The 20686-nt window shown below is 36.4% G+C and overlaps 1 protein-coding gene across 6 annotated transcripts in view; it reads right to left on the bottom strand.

Annotated features, from left to right (window-relative positions):
- Nfib (nuclear factor I B) overlaps positions 1–20686 on the bottom strand; it is a 215201-nt gene that overhangs the window by 19871 nt on the left and 174644 nt on the right. For 2 of the 6 annotated variants that reach the window (XM_027400206.2, XM_027400208.2), the window contains exons 8-10: positions 17148–17332; positions 12896–13061; positions 9815–9897 (exon numbers count right to left, since the gene is read on the bottom strand). In XM_027400206.2, the coding sequence (XP_027256007.1) occupies positions 9815–9897; positions 12896–13061; positions 17148–17332 (434 nt within the window). The remainder of the gene's footprint in view (positions 1–9814; positions 9898–12895; positions 13062–17147; positions 17333–20686) is intronic. The other 4 variants (XM_027400207.2, XM_027400209.2, XM_035439832.1 and 1 more) reach the window with 3 other exon arrangements.

Below are 20686 nucleotides of genomic sequence, written 5' to 3'. Positions count from 1 at the left end.
CCAAGAGGCAACTTAAAGAAACAGACAAAATTAAAAACAAAACAAACACAAAACCAAAAAGAAAAAAAAAATCTTACTATATAAAAGCAAAATTTCCAGACTTTTCCTTAGGAAAAAAAAAGTTATTGCAATATGCTTCTCTATTAATTAAAGCATACAGAGAAACATAACAATTAGCCAGTGCTTAGAACATAACAATTAGCCAGTATTAGAGTATAAATTGAGCTGAAATAAAAGAAAACGTTAATAATGTTCAACAGAGAGATTATTTTAGAAAGGAAATAAAAATGCGTTCTTTTTCTCTATGCAACATACCAAATCATCTATGCAGAGTAGAATAATCAATATCTGTGAAGCATGCAGTTTGCAAAACAGAAGACATGCGGTTTAGAGGAGAAAGGACCCACCCTGCCTTGACCCTAACAGGTAGAGAAGCTGGAAGACATCCCGTTTCTCATGTTACGAATTACATTTTACTTAAAGTGGCATTGTTCAGATAGAGTCAAAAATGAGCTTGAGTTTTGTGTAGAATTCAGAGGCTTGGCACTATGAATGTTTCCCTGCATGTGAAGGAGGTGGAGAACGCGCTGAGTGGGACCTGAAACAAATTCTCTCTAGATCTATGCATCAGCTCTGCTCTTCGGAATGCTTCCCAGGAATCCTATCCAGCTCTGTTTTGGTTAACAGCTGCCCTACAGTGCTAACAGATTTATTGAAAGGATATATTGCTTATTTTTATGCTTAAGAAAGTAAACTTATCTGGCATTGCAGGGGGGAGGGTGTGGGGTAGGGATGGGACACACTAGAAAATCATGGTTTTTAACCTTTGGAGAGCCAAAGTGTCAACTAACTGTATCTTGCACAGAAAAGAAGCTGTCTTGCTAAACACACTAACCTGGATTGCCCCTCTTCTGTGAGAGTTTCTAGATGGTGACTACAGCCAAAAAGCCTTTAAACATGAGACAAATTGCTTTAACTCTGTTGCAAAAACACCATGTTTAAAAAAGTGGACTATTCTCCCCTCAGACTAGTTTCTTCACAGCCTAAGAACAATCACCACATTTCAGTAGGGTGCCTTTTATCTGAAAATGTACTCCAAATTCTGAAGTTGTTTTGAAATTACTTCAATATTTAAAGTAAAACTAGTTTTACACAGAACTGGAAAAAGTCTCCTTGGGTAGACAGAGACAGGCAGAGAGAGAGAGAGATGAAGAGGCGGCTGGATGGGTGGAGTCTTCAGCTTGATGCTATAAAGAAGTCATAAATCAGAAAGTAAACAGAGAGGAAAGTAGGTATTCTGGAAACCCGCCATAATATTCGTACAAAAGAGAAAAATATATACTTATTCATTTTTAAACAGATGACATATTTCTGCTATTTCAAAGAAGAAAATGTGTTTAGTCTATAGTGTATGAGAAGCAACATTGTGATTTGTGTTTGAAGGGACACAGTGGGGCAGGGTGGATACACAGGATCTCACTATGTAGCTCAGACTAGCCTTGGACATGTTGTCCTCAGCCTGCAGTGGACTGGGAATACAGGCCTATCCAGTAGTGCAGGATATGGGTTGTTTTCTTGTGTGTGTGTGAGTGTGTGTGTGTGTGTGTGTGTGAGTGTGTGTGCACGCACACACACACATGCACGAGAGAGAGAGAGAGAGAGAGAGAGAGAGAGAGAGAGAGAGAGAGAGAGAGAGAATTCGTGTGTTCTCTGAGAGAGCCTTATAAACAGAAATGCAATGTGCTAGGCTACACTGCTTATCATCAGAAATAAGTGGGACACATTTCAAAGTATGAACCTTGAAAGAACTTGATCATATGCAGTCACTTGGGAAGCCACCCACTGATCCACTTTCACCAGTGAATGCCAGTTTTGAGTCTGGCTAACATTCTAAGAATTGAGATGTCTGTTCTCGAATACCACAACCAATTCTAATGATGAGCTACAGGTCTAGGGGACCCTTTGCTTTCTCTGAAAGATGGTAATTCTTCAAAAAACCATGAGACCCGGAGCACCACTCATGGGCTACCGCAGATGAAGATGAGACACTACTGTCTTCCTGGAAGGATCTTATGTAATTTCTGCTAGTTACTTGCTGGTGGCTTTTATTCTTTAACCACTCCTAAAACTTTCAAGTGGTCAATCCTTGGCTTTATCCTGAATGTTTAAAATCAACATAGATTTATCTTTTCTATCTTACATATACTTTCAAAGAGGCTAAACCAAACTAGCTATTTATTTCTACTTATCATTAATAGATACACATATACAAGTACATGCCTATGTCTTTTAGAGATATATTTTCTCTAAAACAGAAAAAATGCTTTAATACATACAAAATGATCAAAGATTGTATTCAACAATAATTTAATGCCAAAGAAGTTGGCAAGATACTAATTAATATTGAATTAATTTTCACTCATTAACTAAAATTATAAAATATGATTTCAATGTATTCATCTATATTATGGGCTAGCACTGCCTATGCTTTCAAAGCATCTAAGAAGACAAGTATTTGTACCATATTATCATTGTGTATATTATCACTCATTGGAGCCAACTTACTTGAGCAAGAGTGTATCTCTCTTATTATTATTATTATTATTATTATTATTATTATTATTATTTTCTTAACTATCTTTGGACTAATAAACTATCCAATAAAGTGAACCCTCAATAGATAAGGGAAACAAATAAATAACTGAAATAAAAATCAGCTATTACTCACCAAAGATTTCCCTGACAGGAATGTCTAAGAAAGTCAGTTCTTAAGCATCTTATTTAACCAAGACACTCGGACCAAGCAAATTCAGGACAGATTGTTAATACTAGAAGACTCAAACTAAGTGTATTTAAACAACTTCAGGAGAACATATGAAAATGCTTTATTATTGTAATTCAAAATGCTAAACACAATTTCACTTCACACTTAGATTTTAAATAATAAGTAATGACAATTTTAAAATCTGGGTTACTGACAGTCTAGCCACTGTTCTGAGAAAGGGTCAATGATAAAACGAAATCCAACTGTCAGTTATTTCTAGTCAAATTTTAAAGTTGGATTTTAAGTGGTACATCTCTATTGTATTTTCCTAAGTTCAAAACTTCTGAAGTGTAAGTTTTCTAAATATCTTACTTTACAAAATAAGAGGTGGCCTCCTGTCCCATAGCAGTCAAGCTTAAAAGACCACATGCAAATGAATTTAGGAACTCAGTCAGTTAGTACCATTTGACTGTATAGAGGAGGGGTCAATTCCTAGATTCTTAGTTTTCTTATACTCTAAAGGTCAAACTTAATCATATGCCTATCTGTACAAAATACAGTCACATGCCAATTTAATTATTTAATTTATATGTACCTACCAAAATAAAAGACAGTCTATAAAACCAATATGTTAAATACACTGTGCTCAGTATTCCACGAAGAAACAAGAAATAAAATAAATAGGACCCATCCCCAAAACATTCAGTATAGGGATCAAATAAAAACAATTGTAAACTACTGAAAAAAGAAGTGAAGGAGAGGGCCTACATATGCTCTTAGACTGCAGTTCCTCCTTTGGAAGGGAACCTTGTGCCTGGCAAAATTCAAATGAGATTGTGTCAAAAAAAAAAAAAAGCCAGGAAGGGAATCTGGTTTCTTTCAAATATCTGCACAAGGAGGCTGGGCTGTAGCTCAATTAGAGTAGTTGCCCAGTACTTACAAAGTCCTGGGTTTGGTCCCTGGTCCAAATACCACATAAAAGCAAGTACATGCTTTTACTTCTAGCACTTAGTAGAGGGTCAGAAGTTCTAGGTCATCTGCTATTACATAGTGAATGAGTCCAAAGCCAGGTGGGATTCTCAATTAATTAAGTAATTAAAATGAACAGTCTGCATAAGTAGAAACACCTAGGTGAAACACTTAAGATACTACACATAAATAAAGTATATTAAGTTGCTGAGAGCAACAGTGAATCATTATGGCCTTAAAGTCAAGTTTGAACACTCAGATGAAGGTCCTTCATTGTTACACAAGGGGACTTTAGTTCTTAAATGCATATAATTTGGGGAAAAAATAAAAGTAATTCTGCTTTGCCAGATTCAGCAAATAGGCAGTGTACTAACAGTCTGCCACAATGACAATAGATCTCCACAGAACCAATAAAGCATAAAATGTAAACTGAATAACCAACACGAGCAATTTTTACCTCTTCATTTTAGATTTACAAGGCCCTCAAGGGAATATCTTGAATTGCATGTTTTATGTTCTCTTGGATTACCCCATTTCTCCTGATAGCTCAGGGACACAGACTGGAGGAGGGGGCAATGGAGGCATATAAAAAGAATCCTCACTTGTGTGTTCGTGCTTTCCACTTACTGCTTGGATGGGTAAAGTTTTCTTCTATTAACTACTTGCTTATGGAGCAACTGAAACGAACTGTGAAAGGATGCTGTAGAACTTTAATGAACAGAGAAAATGATCTCAAGCAAACTGTCAAGAAGGAAAATCACAACCATCCTGGTACCTTAGAGTCACTCTGTCACTTTCTGAACTCATGCTTCTTATACTCAATGGCTATGAACAATCCATGAACTTAATCAAAATCACTGACTAAGTGGTGCTTTAAGAGTCCTTTTCTCTGAATGAAAGCTACTCTTGCCTATAGAACTTAAGGTGTCTAGGAATGCTGGAGACAATGAGACCCCGTCCTCCTTTTAAGATGTCAAAAAATTATACACACGTGTTCCTGTCACAAGGTAAAGGCCAAACTCCTGACTCCTAATTATTGGTTCTCACCACTATTCCACTATGCCTGTGACTGTCTCCCCTCCACCATGCCTGTCACTGTCTCTTGCCTGTCCTGAGATTCACATGCAGCTCAAATGGTTGTAAAATCACCTTAAAAATTATCCCAATGGAGACCTTTTTGTTTCAGGAAAGAAGACAGTTTCTCCTCGTGTTTTTATTGATTGGAATTTAAACTCCATTACACATAATTTTATTTTGACAGCGATTTGAATAGTATATCTACAGCCCTGTCTTTGATAATCCGAAAAAGCAAATAAACGAATTAATAATAAAAGGCAGACAGATAATGGAAGGATTTTTTTTTTCAATTGCAAAACTAGCCCCAAAGCTAAACATTTGCATAGCCATTCTTTTGACTAAAACTTCCTTTAAATGTGTTTCCTTTTCAGCAGGCATATGTGAAAAGTGACCTCTTACCATTTACATATCTACCCAGAAGTCATGTGATAGGCTTTTGCGTCATGCTGTCAATTATGATAACAGCCACAATAAGAATGGCCTGAGTGTTGATAGCCTGCTTCCTGGCTCTACTAAGCAGCTTGCTGATAGTCCACTTGTGTCCTTTTTCAATTGCTTGCTTCTATGTTCCAAGATTTGGTTTTGTCATTTGCCAGGACAAATATTATCAGGGGATTTCACTTCAAGTCTTAGTTTAAAAAAAAAAAAAGAAAGAAAGAAAAAGAAAAACAGAAATCCTACAGAGGCAATTTGTTTAAAAGCTATTTTGTGTAACAAATCTTTAGTGTAATGAAAAGTACTTTCAAATTCTACCCAGAAAAGTGTTGAAAATATTTCAGTATAACCAGTCGATAATTTAACTTGAAATAAGTGTTGTGCAGAAACACAGGAGATGTAACTGCCGAAGCTCAAGTGCCAATAAAACCCACGCAGTAAGTGATGAGGCACTCAGCCAATGGTTCTAGTCACAGATAGCCCATAGCCCTTAGTCATGACATCATTTCGAGACTGTGAGAACAAGCCTTATTTCTTACAAGTAAGAACTTACTTGACTTAATTGTCTCATTTAAGGAAGGCAAAGCAACTTCCTATTCATTCTGCCTACATTCTCCAGTCTCTTTCCAGGGTTAGGGTTTGTATGGTGTGTTCTCTCATGGCTACACAGGAAGTTTCTTAGCTTTAGACTTTCAGCTCCAATTTACAACAAATTTTGTGGTATTGATGTATATTACTAAAGGTTTCTGCTGTGAAAGCAATTTTCACCAAACTGTAATCAATGATAAATAAGCTACATTATTTTTAATAACTAAACTTCCTGTGATAGGAAATAAGTTCTCAAAATGGTAAACTTTTGAAGCTCAGCAGAGAAGGAACTGGTGTTAATTTAACTGAGTTTTCTCATACTACCTATTTACATTAAAATTGTTAGACTCGGTTATAAATAATCTCTATCCCCTCTAAGTAAAATCTGACATTCTGCTAGATAGTTCCCGCTTTCTTTCAAGTAGATAAAATGTGGGAGGTAGGGTTGCTTCAGTGTCAACAGAAAGGAATGTGTGCAGGGTACATGTGAGCTAGGAAGCAGGAAGAGAGGACTTCATTGCTCTGGACTTCCACACAGTGAAGTCAGAGTAGGTGTCCTCAGTGTTCCAAATCAAGACAAGGCATTGGCAGTAAAGAGCAGAGCCCCCTTTGCTAAAGCAGGATCCCAGAGTTCTTCATGCCACCACACCACTCTCCAGCAGAAAAGTTAAAAGCAGAATGAAGCTCCAGTTGAAGTTCTGGTTTGAAGATTTCTCGTAGGCCAGTGGCGAATGCCTTAAGTCAGCCAATGATTCCAAAGGGAAGCCAGGGCCAGGCCTTGAACAATGCTCAAGACTGACAGGAGATAAAGCCAAGTCTTGATCAGCTATATGAACTGAGTTATTATACTTCACTGGGAGGACTGGTTTTCATAACAAGTTAGCAACTGTCTTATGTGAGCCTTTCTGAAATATTTCCATAATTAAGTGACTTTATTTTTTTTTATTTAAATGCAATATCATATGTATACTTAGGTGAAATTCCAACATCAGAAAAAACACAACAATATTTCAGGGCAGTTAGAAACTGGCACAAATCAGGAATAATCATTATTATTTTTTTTTTTTAAAAAAAAGGAGCTCACAAATGTGTAACTACTAATAGCAGTGTGTAACAAGCAACTAAGCATCAAAGCATGATCATCGTCATTCAAATTTGCCAGTGTAGATTACTTTAATATTTTACATTTCAATGGAGGAATGCCAGTGTGATCATGTATTAGAAAGAGCTATAGTGAAAGCCCTTCTGTGATGTCATTTGGCAGGAAGGTTATTAGAGGACGGTCAAAAATATCCAATAATCTTAAATTTATTGTTAACCTTAATTTATGTAAGCTATATTAGAGCTCTTTTCTAAGGGCAAAAATAGCAAGCAACAATGCACATCAATACTTTTCATAAGCTGAAAGGATAAATCTTTATAAAGCAGCCCACATGAACTAAAGAATGTACCTGGTGACAATATTTATTTTTAAGGGGTCATGTATATTAAAGGTTATGGAGGGTGTTTAAAATGCTCCTCCGGACTAAAGCCACTGCCTTCTAATTTTGAATTTCTCCCAGCTAATATAAAATGATTGATCACTTTTATTTCATGTACCCCTTGATTTTCCTTTGCATTCATCACTGAGTGCTTTAAACCAAATGCATTTAGGAGCTGCCCTTCGAAGAGTGGTCTCTTTTAAATCTCCGTAAAGTAATGAGAAGACACAGTAAATCAATCTCTTTCTGCTGGAGGAAGAATAACCTTTCCTGGAGTCATTGAAACTATTTTGCTCTCTCCATCCTGTGCCATGAGTATGCAGCTTCATCTCTATTATTCTTAATTGGAAAAGATACAGACAATAGATTTAAACTGGTGCTTCAGTTAAGTGATATGCTTACATCATATGATAATACATTTATGTTGTTTTCTTCATGCCTCAAAATCATAGTTGATTATGAATTTGACAAACTGAGTTTCTTCAAATCAAAATTTCATTATATAAGAGATAAATTATCTATCTGATAGGTATTTAAAATTTTTAACTGTGGAGTATATGGCTTTTTGCTTCCAAGGATTAATACCATATATTCATAAATAGCAACCACATCTGAACTCAGAAAATATATTCATATTGTAAGTGGTCTTTACTCAATATTGCCCACTTAAATAACAAATGTCAGACTACAAGAAAGTGTCCTATGTATTTCTCAGATTAAAAGATGCCCAGATTCCTGCCCACAGCTGAGGTCCATGTTTTCATTGTGTTGAGCTTCTTCATGCATCTTTTGACAATGTTAAGAAAGAGGTAAGTTTGGTATGAATGAACTCTTGTGGTTGTCATTACAGGAAACCCTGACATTAATCTTAATTGATACCAACTAAAGCTGCCCTGGGTTAGGGCAAGGGAAGAGGACAATTGCTTCTCAAAGCATGGGATTGGTTATAATGCTCTAAATGTGTTTTGAGGTTAAAGGTTAAATAATGGAGGCATGTTTTTTTAATTAAAAATTAACTGGAAATTAGAGAGGTGTCATAAAGAATAATGGCAAGTCCTGTGACAAAAATATTTCTGAAAAAAAAGTATAATGATTTTTTAAAAAAAAACAAGTTTCCAAAACTTATAAATCCTGCATATGTTTAAAAACACAATGAACACATACATATGTTAAGTAGAACCATAATAGTTATAACACATTCATATTATAGCAATTTTAGAGGTGAAAAAAGGCAACATTCCAGAGAATTATGTTGAAGCCATTGGCTGGCAAAGCCACCAATTATTATTTGGTATTTTCATAACTATATACAGATGTCTTCAGTCAGTTCTCTTGTGTTCTGTTTTGTTATTTTAACCTTGCAAAATGTCAAGTATCTTGAATAAGCTATCATCTTTATGGTTTTTCTCTGAACACTCCATGTGGTGACCTTTACTATACACAGTCTATATCACCTTGGCCTGTGAAAGGGAAGGCCTGAAGAACAGAAAGCCAAAGCTAGAGAAGCCATTCTACAACTGAGTAAGTGGGCACAAGTAACTTTGCATGCTTGATACATACATAAACTTCAGACAAACACACAGACAACTTGGTGTTTATTCCCAGCTCTGTCTTATGTACCATGGCCTACTTTTCTTATGTAATGTTTTACATACTGTTAACTTCACACTGCTCTGTATCCAAACTTAAGAGCAGCAAACATATGCCTCATAAAATACACTTCAGTTCTGAACTGCTTAGAAGTATTTCTGTGACCCTGTAACTAGAATCATAGGATTTCTATGTTGGTGTGGTGCATGCTGTAGACTGTGGCTAATTTGTTTATGAGCCACCATTAATCCTGGCTGTAGTTTTTCACAGTTTGGGTAAACACTTCATTTGCATTAAATTTACAGCATTAATGAGATGTGAAATTTAAAATGCTACTTGAAACATAAATGATGTAAGAAAGCAGAATTCTCCCCCCTCAAAAAAAAAAGTGTTTTGTTGCATCTGAAATCAGTGAAGCAATTTAAATGTACTAGAATAGGAATAATGTTTTGCCTGTGAGCTCAGCCTTACAAGGCATCCTTCTAGACTGAAACATAAAGGAGGAGTGAAACATCTTGGGAAAACAAAATTGCTTCAAACACAAATTATGTACTGACTCTAGCTGGTTCTCCAACTACTTTTCTATGTCAGTGCTTGAAAGCCACTTTGGCTAGTATGTCCTCACTATCCAGGAAGACAGAACAATACTGTCTAGATGGAACACAACAGTGTCTGTGGATGGTCTCCCTATGTGCTATGAAGACAGAAGAGGCTGTGAGCCAGTTTCAGAAACTTCAGATAGGTGAGAAGCAAAGGATAAATGAGAAAAAAAATTGGAAAACAAAATGATCAATTTTGGTCTCAGAAGCCCCTTGAGCCCCATCCTGAATCCAGATCTGAGAGGCAACATGGAGAAAAGCGCCGAAGCAAAGCGTGGCTACCCCATTCCACCTGGGTGAAACGTGCCCACCTGTTGCTGATGCAGGAAGGATGGGTCTCTTGGGTTTAGTCCCACATATCGATTGGCTTGAGATGTGCCTGAGGCTGTGTAGGCTGATTAAGGAAGAACAAAAACAAAGATAAAAATTGTGAACTGTCAGAATGAACACCCTGTCCATGTATAAGAACCCAGAGAAGTGGGAGTTACTACCAAAAAGGTGTCTCCATTTCTCTTCTCTTTTGTGAATAGCAAATAACAAAAAAGAAATGGTCATTGAATTCAAATTAACTACTCCCCCCTAAAACTGAACCATAGCCTACGCTTTGGTGTGGCTGTCCTCACTGTGTTCTGCAGCTACAGTACTGCCTAGATGATGAGGCGTAGCTATACTGAAGCCTTTTCTAATAGACACACCTTTCACCTACGTCTAAGGGAATAATCAACCATGGCTGTCTGTGATTCTAAATGTGAAAGTAGATGAGGTGACAGGAAAAGTGACAGCTTTCAATGAAAGATTAAGCAGGGACACTTGATGATGAGCTTAAAAAAAATGTTTTCCTCAAATGTGTAATCCCCTCCCCCAAATCAAAAATCTACTACTACATTTTTAAAAGAGGAGCCCGGGTGGATTACATCTTTTATCTAATATGGGGGATGTCCTCCAGCTTGCGAGAGACATTTTTGACAAAAAATAAATAAATAAAATAAAAGGAAAAAAAGAATTAAAGAAAAAAATACAACAACAAACAAAAAAATCCCTTCATTTTCTGTTATTTTAAAAATAACTGCCAATTGCTTGTGATTGGCCAGGCAGGAACTGATAGTACTGATGGTATTATATTTGTATACCAGGTAGAGTAGATGTGGAGTGACTGCTGGTCACATCGCTGTGTTCTAGTTTACAACTACTTTTTGTATATGTGATTTTTCCAGTGGGGTGAACTGCCCAGAGAAATATTCTCATTTCTAAATCTACCTTTTACAAGGAAATGAAGAGTCAAGCTATTTCTGCATCTTTGGTGGAGCAGAAAAACCAAGTCTGTAACATATGTTACACTACAGGGTCTGAAAAGCCATTATAATTAGTTAGGAATTCAGACAGTGACTTCAAATAGGCTTGATATATATATATATATATATATATATATATATATATGCATACATTTTTCATGTTCGCTTTAAAAATGTACCATTTGAACTTGGAGACTTTTAGGTCACGTTTTTAAAACACTGAGGACACTCACAAGTTATGTTCTAATTCCTGCTAAATAAGTCAAGGGTGGCCATTAGCAACCAGTATTCCCTACCCATATCAGTAGGCCTTGAGAATTTAATTTACAGGCTGGAAAATGAGAAAGGAGCCTTATGCTCACAGTGTGAACACCATGGCTGGGCTGGTTGTTTGTTTGTTTGTTTTCCAATCATTAAAGAGAGGCTTCCTAGGTCTCTGTTTAACTTTACTGATGTATAAATTCAACATCCAGTTCCTCATTATCAGTTGTGTTACTCAGTGTATTTATTTGATATAGAAGTAGAAAAGGGCTGGGGAGGCCATCTTTATATACAACAGATATTACCTTAGAATATTTTAGAAATTCAAGTCTCTTTTTTTAACAACCCCTGCATGAATATACAAGCAATTCATTATCAACCAGACTGAAGGCACACCTACGAAATGGCTGTGCTTATCTGGACTGGATCCTCCCCTGAATTGATGTATGGGTGTCAGCAAAAAGTAGGCACCAGAAGTTTTTGGAACTTTGGTTTTGATAATTTATCCTGGGTAGTCTTTTAAAAATCATATTTTATGTGTTTTTACTTAAAACACATCTTGGCTCAAAGATGCTCACTTTAAAAGCATGCACGTAGTGTCTCCGTGATTGTGATGTGCACAGAAAACATCGAGAAGAGTCTCTTCCATCTTTGCATCCAGGGAAGTACTCACTGAGGTAGAACTATTTGCTGGTAAGCTAATTACCAAGCATCACCAGTTAGTGATGTACATTCCAAGCCTATCTGGAGTAGAGCTCATGCATTCTGATAAATAAATGCTGGGTATTCACCGTACACTTAAGGTACTGCCCACTTTTTCTTGGCAAGTTTCTTTATATGTTTTTAGAAGTCATTTAAAAAAAAATGTCTTTCCAATGGCTGTGAGAGAAGAGAGAGACTGAGAGCCAACAATGTCTCTGATGGTGTAATTCCACAAGGGAATTTCCAAAGCACAAGAGATTTCCTTGCTCTCTGCAAGGAAAAAAAAAAACCCATCAGAACATAAGAAACGCATCAGGGTGATGGAATATGCTAGTGCCTCCCAGGTGAAACCTCATCAGTTGCCCATCTGTGCATATCAGTGCCCTTTAAGAGCTGGTGGTTTGGGTGAAGTCAACTGAAAATGTTGTATTCCTTATCTAATTCTGAGTGGAGGAATAATTTGGCTTACTAATGTGTGCTACATAGGATACTACCTAAAGCTGACATTTACAATGCTATGGCCATGCTAACAAGCATAATGTCTGATTGTAATGTGATAGCCAAAATGACTGAGTGGTTAAAGAAAAAGTTGTAGATAATGAAAGTGTAGGTTCCTTACAACTCCCTAATTCTACTCTTCCTAGTGTCCTTGCCTGCACAGCACAATGTGTGGCTGCTTCTCACGATGACATAACCTACAGTGAGGTAAACATGTAATTATCTTGCAGAGGCACTGATTCCATTCACTTGGGGGAGGGGTTTGAGTTCTAGAATGCTCCAATAAGTAATAATTACCTAATCTCTCTTCTGGTGATGTAAAACCTTTGTCTACTATGTTATGTTATCAGTGTAATTTCAATGTCTACCTTGAACAAGCAGGCATGGGTTATTACTTTTGTTGTGGCCGCTTTCTCAAAAATAAAGCATGCTTCTCCCTTGTCAAAAATGATGTGCTAATGGAAATTTGATAAGAGAGAGCATGTGACAGCTGGGCCACATCCATGCCTGCTAGCTCCACTTAAATGAGAAATCTCCATCTGCTCAGGTAGCCGGAAAAGTCCCCGTATTTTCCACCTTGGATCATACATCCAATGGTGCCTTCGATGGACATTTCTCATTTCCTACAGAAATACTTACTGGTTGCTGTAGGTGAAGCTGCCTCACCTTCAGTGGATGTAGTGATGGGTTTAGTATCTGTCATGGTCAGGGTCACAGGTCGCACTGCACTGGGATGGGGAGAGGGTGCCAAGACAGGAGTGAAATGGCCAGGCACTTTCCCTACTACTTGACCACTGCTGTTAGGCTACAAAACAAAAACAGAATGCCGGGTGAAGCAATCCAAAAGGCAGTCATCCTGTCCAACAACTCCACTCAGTACACGCACGTGGATTCTTCACAGGGTGGAGAGCCGGCATGCAGGCCCTCTCAAGTCTGAGCTAGGGGCCAAGCAATGATTAGTGTAAGAAGCAGCAGTAACAATATTTAAAGGAAGGCTTTGACCATTAATACACTTTGCATGGGTGATTTAGTCTTTTCAACATCCCTAAAAGTTCAGTCTACCTGACCCTCTCATATAGTAGGTCAGAAAACCCACATGGAGCGAAGCCGATGCCTAGCTAAAGATAAAATGGAATTCCTTTCTGAACTCTTGACATAAGAATCCAGCAATCCTAGGTTCTGGTCCTCTCTCTCAGTTTATCTCTCAGTACAATATTTTCCTACTAAACAATGGTACCATTGACATAGGGATACAAGAATGTCAAGGATAGGAAACATTTCCAATACTATATGGTTTCCTTCATTTCCAGTTGACAAGCCATTCTTCTGCATATGAAACTCTAGCTTTCTCTCACACACAGGTATTGCAGGCACACATATCAGGTAATTTAGACTCTAGGGTATCTGGTCCACTTTCAATGATTTCCTAACTGAGCAGACAGAATGAGATCAAACGCAACTAAGATTTCCAATGCATACAGGCTAATAACTGCAGAAGTCATATATCAGGCTTAGGAATAAAACAATCCCAAAGGAAATGACTACATGCACCAAAGTGGACGTGAGGACCACCAAATGCACACTGCTGTTTACTACTCTTCCATCACTGTGCATGAAGAGTTGTATAGGTGTTTATGAGAATTAATGAAGAAAACCCCGTGTCCAGTTTCAGAAAAGATGTTATTACTTGAGTTTTGGCCACTAGGTAGAAAAATAGTAGCTGTGGTAGGACACAAAACACTAAGGATACACTGTCTGAAAAAAATCCCGAAATATATTATACCAGGTAGGGAATGCTATTTTGGATTATATTCATGGAACAACTCTTCACTGCATGGCTTCCTAATAATTTTTATGGGAAGTATTCTCCACAAATATATGATCTTTAGAATCCCAACCTCCCAAAGCAATCAATGAAACAATATGTACCTAAATACTGACATATAAATTATAACTGGATTTTTCTTTAGAGAAAAGTAGCTAATAGCACTTAAACATTTTGACTTAGAGGCATGGAATGAGCCTTTGGGTGGGATACAAGGAGCCCACTTCCTCTATTTTAAGTTTTAAAATTGACTTTGAATATCCTACCTATTCATCATGGATAATTGTAAGCATTTAACTTTACATCAGGAAAATAAACCGGAGTTTTCCTCGACGGAAACCTATGGGAGAATTATATCTTTAAACCAATTTTATTCAAAATATTCCACTGAATAGAAGGACTGTCTCACTATAATTGGTGCAGCAGTAATGGAATTAGTCTCCAAATTGCTGTGGGGAGGAGAAAGCATCTCAGTTGCTTAAGAATTCAGATCAGCATGGTGCTGGATGAGGCTGGGAAGTAGAGCCAGGACTGCAGGGCTTGGGGACCAGTACTCATTCCCATCTCCAGCACTGGAAGGGGCAGAGCAACAGTCCTAATTCTGAAATGCAAATAACTGGCTTTGAGTTTGGAATTAAACATCAAAGCAGATATAACTCTGCCCCCCCCCCCAAATACATCTTTACCATTCACCATAAAAACACATTTTTCTTTCTAGGTCAATGGTAGTTTGTTTCTTAAAATAGACATTATCAACTTCTTGCTATGGGAACATTGTAAACGACTGCTCTGAATATGTCTTGGAAAGAAGAAAGCTCTCGTTTTTTGCATGGTGGTACAGTCAACGGCAAAAGAGTTTCTGCATAATGTTCACCAAAACAATGCATACCTACCTGAAGCAGGAGTCAAATGGCAAGAACCTCAAGGAAATGGCGCCACAGAAGGTAAGTGTGTGCAGTGCACACTTTGTCTACAGGAAATGAATGACTACGAATGGACAGCTGGTCTCCAGTTCAAATGTAGGAAAGGGGACAAAGGAGAGCACCCAAGTCCATGCAGACTTTTCTAAAACACCGGGGCCGAAGGAAGAGTTCACTCGTTTTCCACCAGTTTAGCCAAGTGAAGCTATGTTCTAAAGTGTCTCCCTTTCCAGCTGCTGGTGGATACAGAGAGGGATGTCTTGTCTGAGGATGAACAGCACTAGCAATGGGCTATCCTATTTATTACATTCCTCACAGTATATAAAACTCTTAAATCTTCTTTTTGCTTTTGCTTTTCAACTGATATGGAAGTAGGATCCTTGTCTAGAAGCTGGACCTTTACTTTGAAAACATACAGGAAAAACTGTGACAAAAGAGGCAGATTATCTCCTAATATGCACTCTTAACTTATAAAGAAATCGAAATATATGTAAAACAAGCACTGAATAATTAAAGAAATGCATAACACTAAGGGCCTGATTTTAATTTGCATAATTTCCCCCTTAACAGTGCCTAATTAAGACATCAGTTTAAAAAAAAAATCCAATGGAACTCTAAGATTTTCCACACTGAATTAACGTTAAGGACTTTTAATGGATGTCTTAATTAGACTTTGTTATTCATGGAAATTCTACACAAATTAAAATCAGACCTTGTGTGCACGGTTCCCAGATGAGTCTAGCAAAATACTCTATGGAACAGAGATTTTTGAGAGCAAATTTCATTTCTAAACTGATATTCTAAGATCTTGCTCCTTACTTAATTGTCTTTAGTCTCATCATTACATCACACAGACATTTTTTTCTAAAGCAAAAATAGATGTTCAACACCCAAATACTAATATTTAGTTTTAAATAGTAGTAAACTAAAAGCAAAATAACTTTCTAAGCCACAAGAGGTACAGTTTGTTATGTTTAAAACACCCAGGAAGGACCATCCTTCATTTAACAAATTAACACAAAAGTTCCCCCCAACTTTGTAATTGATATGCATATACTCATGTTCTCTAATTTTAGTGTAACTTAACAGTGGTATCATAAAAATGTTGTATGAATTCCCCAAAGTCTAAAAAGTTGTTAGAAGTGGACAGGAGTTTTTGAGATAAAACAGCAAAACCTGATACTAGACCATAAGATCAAAATTACATTAGAGACTTGGATACTAGAACTACTGTTAGACTCATTATTGGCACAAAGACCATTTAGTTGGCTATGCAAAATTCTTCCTGTGAGAAACTCCTATGTAGTGACCTCTCACCAGAAGAAACCATTCATCTAGAGTGAGAAATGCACAAGAGTTACTGTACTTATACAACGAAACCCTAAAAGTACTGCATGATGTTGAGAGAGACTAAGATAGATGATGATAGATAATAGACAGACAGACAGACAGACAGATAGATGATAGATACATTACATAAATAGATGGTAGATAGAGATAGAAAGGAAGGAAGGAAGACAGACAGACAGACAGACAGACAGACAGACAGACAGGAAGAAAGAAAGAACGAAAGAAAGAAAGAAAGAAAGACAGAAAGAGCTAGAAATGCCATTCATTATTAAATGTAATTCATGTCTCTTCGAAGAGTCAGGAGTCATCAAAGGCTGCTGAAAATGTTTACATTACCAAAGCTGGCTTTAATGCCGAATAACTGGCCTATAAATACAGCTGTAAGTTCTTTTGTGAGTGTTTATTTTAGCACATACCTTGCTCCTGCCTGAAATAAGCACTTTGTCTCTATGTCAAACCAGGTATTTCAGAGGTGTGAACTCGAGCTCAGAGTTGTTTTGGCAATCAACATTCTGCATAAACTTTCTTTCAATCAATGAAAATCCAAAACTATTCAACCCAAAACATCTTCACAAATGTATCCCTTTGGGGCAACACACTTCCTACCTGTCATTCAGCCACCTTTAAATAAAAATAAAAATAAAAATAAACCTCATTGAGTCACCAAGAAACTTTCTGAAGACAGATTGCAAGGCTTCATGTTCCAGGCATACTTTCTGACTAACCTTGTGTCTTAGAACTAGGCCTCTCCCATGCCCCTTGGGCTCTATGTTTATCTGTTTTCTCTTATTTTTACCTGGCTGGTTTGAGGACTGGATGGGTCGTAAGAAGGGACATAGTTCTTCAGAGTATCCTGAGGATTCAGATGGGGAGGATATCTGATTGTTGGATGAGAAAAGTAGCTTGATGGGGCTGGAGGAAGGATAGCTTGCGTTGGAAATGGCAACGGTGAGGGTGGAGGTGGAGTTCGAGTTGAGATGACTGCAGAACACATTAAAAAAAAAAAAAAAAAACAAAAACACAAAGACTGACTGGTCAGAAGATTGCCTTCCTTCTTCATTCACTTCCAATGCTATAAAACTGGAGCCCGTTCGTTCACTCATTTCTATAATTAAATAAAGTACCTTTCACTTTGTTTTCCCAATGCTAGCACCAATAAGGACATACAGACATAACTCCACCCTACATAACAAACCCATCTTTTTTTCCAGACCCAAGAAAAATTTGTAAAAAGCCCTCTTATACAGCTTACAGTAGAACTCGACAAAATATTTCTTTGAGTAAGTTCCTTTCCAATCAAGACATACTCTTCCATTACAAGTCTTTGTCTCCCTAAATCCAGACCATGTTACAGTATTAATTAGAAAGAAAGAACCTTGCAAATTTCTGCTATAACTCAAAATAGAAATGCAATTCAATTTCAAATAAATCATCTCCCTATACAACCTAGTTGACAGTTGTTTAAAATGAAAGCCAACAATTAACAGACCAAAATGTCAGGTCATGAATAATGATCTGCTCACTGTGTAAATACTCTTGAACATTAGCACATGGGACTAGACTCTTCCTCCTAATGAAGATGATTCCTTTCAAAACCAAAAGATCTTTATCCTATGGCTATTTTTATTCTGACTCCAGCTGTCACTATACTGAAGTTCAAAGGTATTGTTGAGGTAAGATCAAGAATAAAACCCACAAAGATGTTGATTTAAATTTTTACATAGGTAAACATATAAATTTATCCATATGGTTTACAATATGTTCTACTGACAGAAGGAAGTACTATATGTGTTCTAGATAATGTTCAGTGGTAGCTTTCCATAATAGTATAATCAAACTATTTAGTTTTGAAAAAATTATTTTAAAATCTGAACAAGGAGAAAATATTTTATCGATTATCTCTATAAAGTTGTTGGTAATAATTATAGAATTACTAATTATGACAACAAATATATAGAAGTAAATATTAAATCTCTATTGCTTTGATGTTTTGATCCAAGTCATATGAAAATACAAATATTGGTCCATGTTTTAGGAAACAATGTGAGAACTAAGTTCTCTTCATGACTACAAGTAAAGATTGTCTATAATAATCATCTTCAACTTTGTAATTATGAGAAAAAGAGAGAGGGGGAAGGAAGTTACACTGTTACTTTCCTCAAAGAAAACACTCAGCATGTAAAAATTTAGGAGTGCATTCTGAAGACCTACAAATTTAGTTTGAGAAGTCTAGGAGACTGGTCCTCAGGTCCTGCAGAGGCATGGCAAGAGAATATGTGGTTTAAACCTTTTCACCATGTAATTCTTCTACCAGACACACTGGAGAACAATTGTACATTTTTTATAAAAGTTCTCCAAGTATTTCTCTAAGTTGTACACTCACTTGAAGCATAATTTAAGGAAATGCAGATGTTTATTGAAAATCAGGCATCTTTTTACCTTAATGTCTAAGGTTTTTGTTTTTTTAAACTCCAGGTCAGGACCTCAAGCACACTAGGCAAGTGCTTTCTACTAATGAACTACACCAAAGTCATATGTGATTAAGTGATCTTAATCTTAGCCCAGTTTAACTATGGATTTTGCTCACATATGTACATAGATTCTTGAGACATTCAGGAGGCTCCATCTGTGCCTCAGGATTTGAGAACTCTTTGGTCCCAGCAGTTTTGAAAAAAGAAAAAAAAAAAAAGTCCTTTTTTCAATAGAACCGGCAGTACTCAAGTTTGAACTGAAATCTTTGGCTAGTTCAGGAACTGTAGTAGGCTCAAAACAAGCAGATAGGATTATATATTTCAAAATGAAAGTAAAAATGACTACCTTATCAACAAAAGGCATTCTAATCCTTTAAAAAAGGATAGAAAACCAAATTACACAACAGAAATGTTTTCCTTCATTTTGAAAGAAAACATACATGTGCATTTTATGCTTGCATTATTGCAAATTCTTCCTAAGTGTCTTTCTTCCTCTAGTCTGGATCCTCCCAGAACTACCTTTATAGTTCTGTATCAAAGACTTTTTTAAAATACCATTTCATTTGTGTAACTTCTCTGCTAAAAATATCTGTAATCGATTTCCTATTGTCTCTAAAATAGAGTCCCAGAAATTTCACAGATACATGTGGGTCCTCCTATGTTTCAGGCCCCACCCATTCCTGGATCACTGGCCATTCTAGAATTTATGGGTCCTTGCCGTAGTGACCATACCATATTGGAACCTATTGTTGCCTCTGTCTGGAACAGGTATCCTGCTGGCTTGCTGTTCCTTCTTGGGGTTAATCCACCCTTCAAACTTAAGTCAAAATGTATTTCTTTCAGGCATAGACACCTCTAACAAGTGCCCGGTCCTTTTGAGATTGTAATCTTGGTGAAGGATGGATCCACTGACCCCTGATATATCATAAGCACTTGAAGAACAAAACCTTTGCCTTGACCAAGGTTCCTACCACAGGTAGGTTCCTATTAAATATACTAATTATACATGTGACTGGTATTTTATATATTTAAGTATTTGGTAGAAAACTAAAATGTAAAGCTTATTATAGAGGCTTCATGTTTTATTATATTAAAAAATACTATTTGATTATTTAAACTATTTGAAGTATGAATGCTTAATCAGGTGTCATAATACTGATGCCATGATCTGGAAATTAATTGTGGCCAAAAAGGCAACATCTATGAAATGGTTACTGTTTTTTATTCCACTTAGCTCAGAAGAGCAAACAATTAAAATAAAAATTCTTATACTACTCTCTAATTTTTATATTCCTATCTCAGTTTCATAATTTCATTAGTGATAACAACTAAAATCATGTATCTTTAAATAAAGCAATAGCAGTAAGAATATCATTATATAGTAATATACAAACTATCAAGCCACTACTCTCTAGGAGGCTTAAAAGTAATAGGTGCTCAGTATTCAGTACTGATTACTAATTGCATATAGTTTTTAATTTTTCAAAGTTGTACTATTGTTTCACTGAAATATAAATGTGAAATATCAAATATTCTTTCTTAATTAAACTATTAGACATATCATTTGTCCTAGACAGAAATATTTATTCATATAGAACAGCTGGCATGTATTTTCTTATTAATTTTACTCCCAAGTAAGTAACTACTTATTTGGAGGAGAATATACTATCTATAGACATAATGTCTATATTCTTAGTTTCTATGAAAAAAAACCCTAAACTCATCAATATACTTGGAATTCCATCTTTCTCTAGGAGAATATATAAAACTAGGGCCAATTTGGGGTTAAATTTAAGATAAATATATACTCCATTTTTTAAAGTTTTAGTGATTAAAATTTTAAATTTTCAAATGTAAATATATT

Source organism: Cricetulus griseus, chromosome 2, assembly GCF_003668045.3.
Source record: "Cricetulus griseus strain 17A/GY chromosome 2, alternate assembly CriGri-PICRH-1.0, whole genome shotgun sequence".
NCBI classification, from domain to species: Eukaryota; Metazoa; Chordata; class Mammalia; order Rodentia; family Cricetidae; genus Cricetulus; species Cricetulus griseus.
Note: the sequence above shows the minus strand (reverse complement) of the source record. Positions and strands in the feature narration are given on the sequence as shown.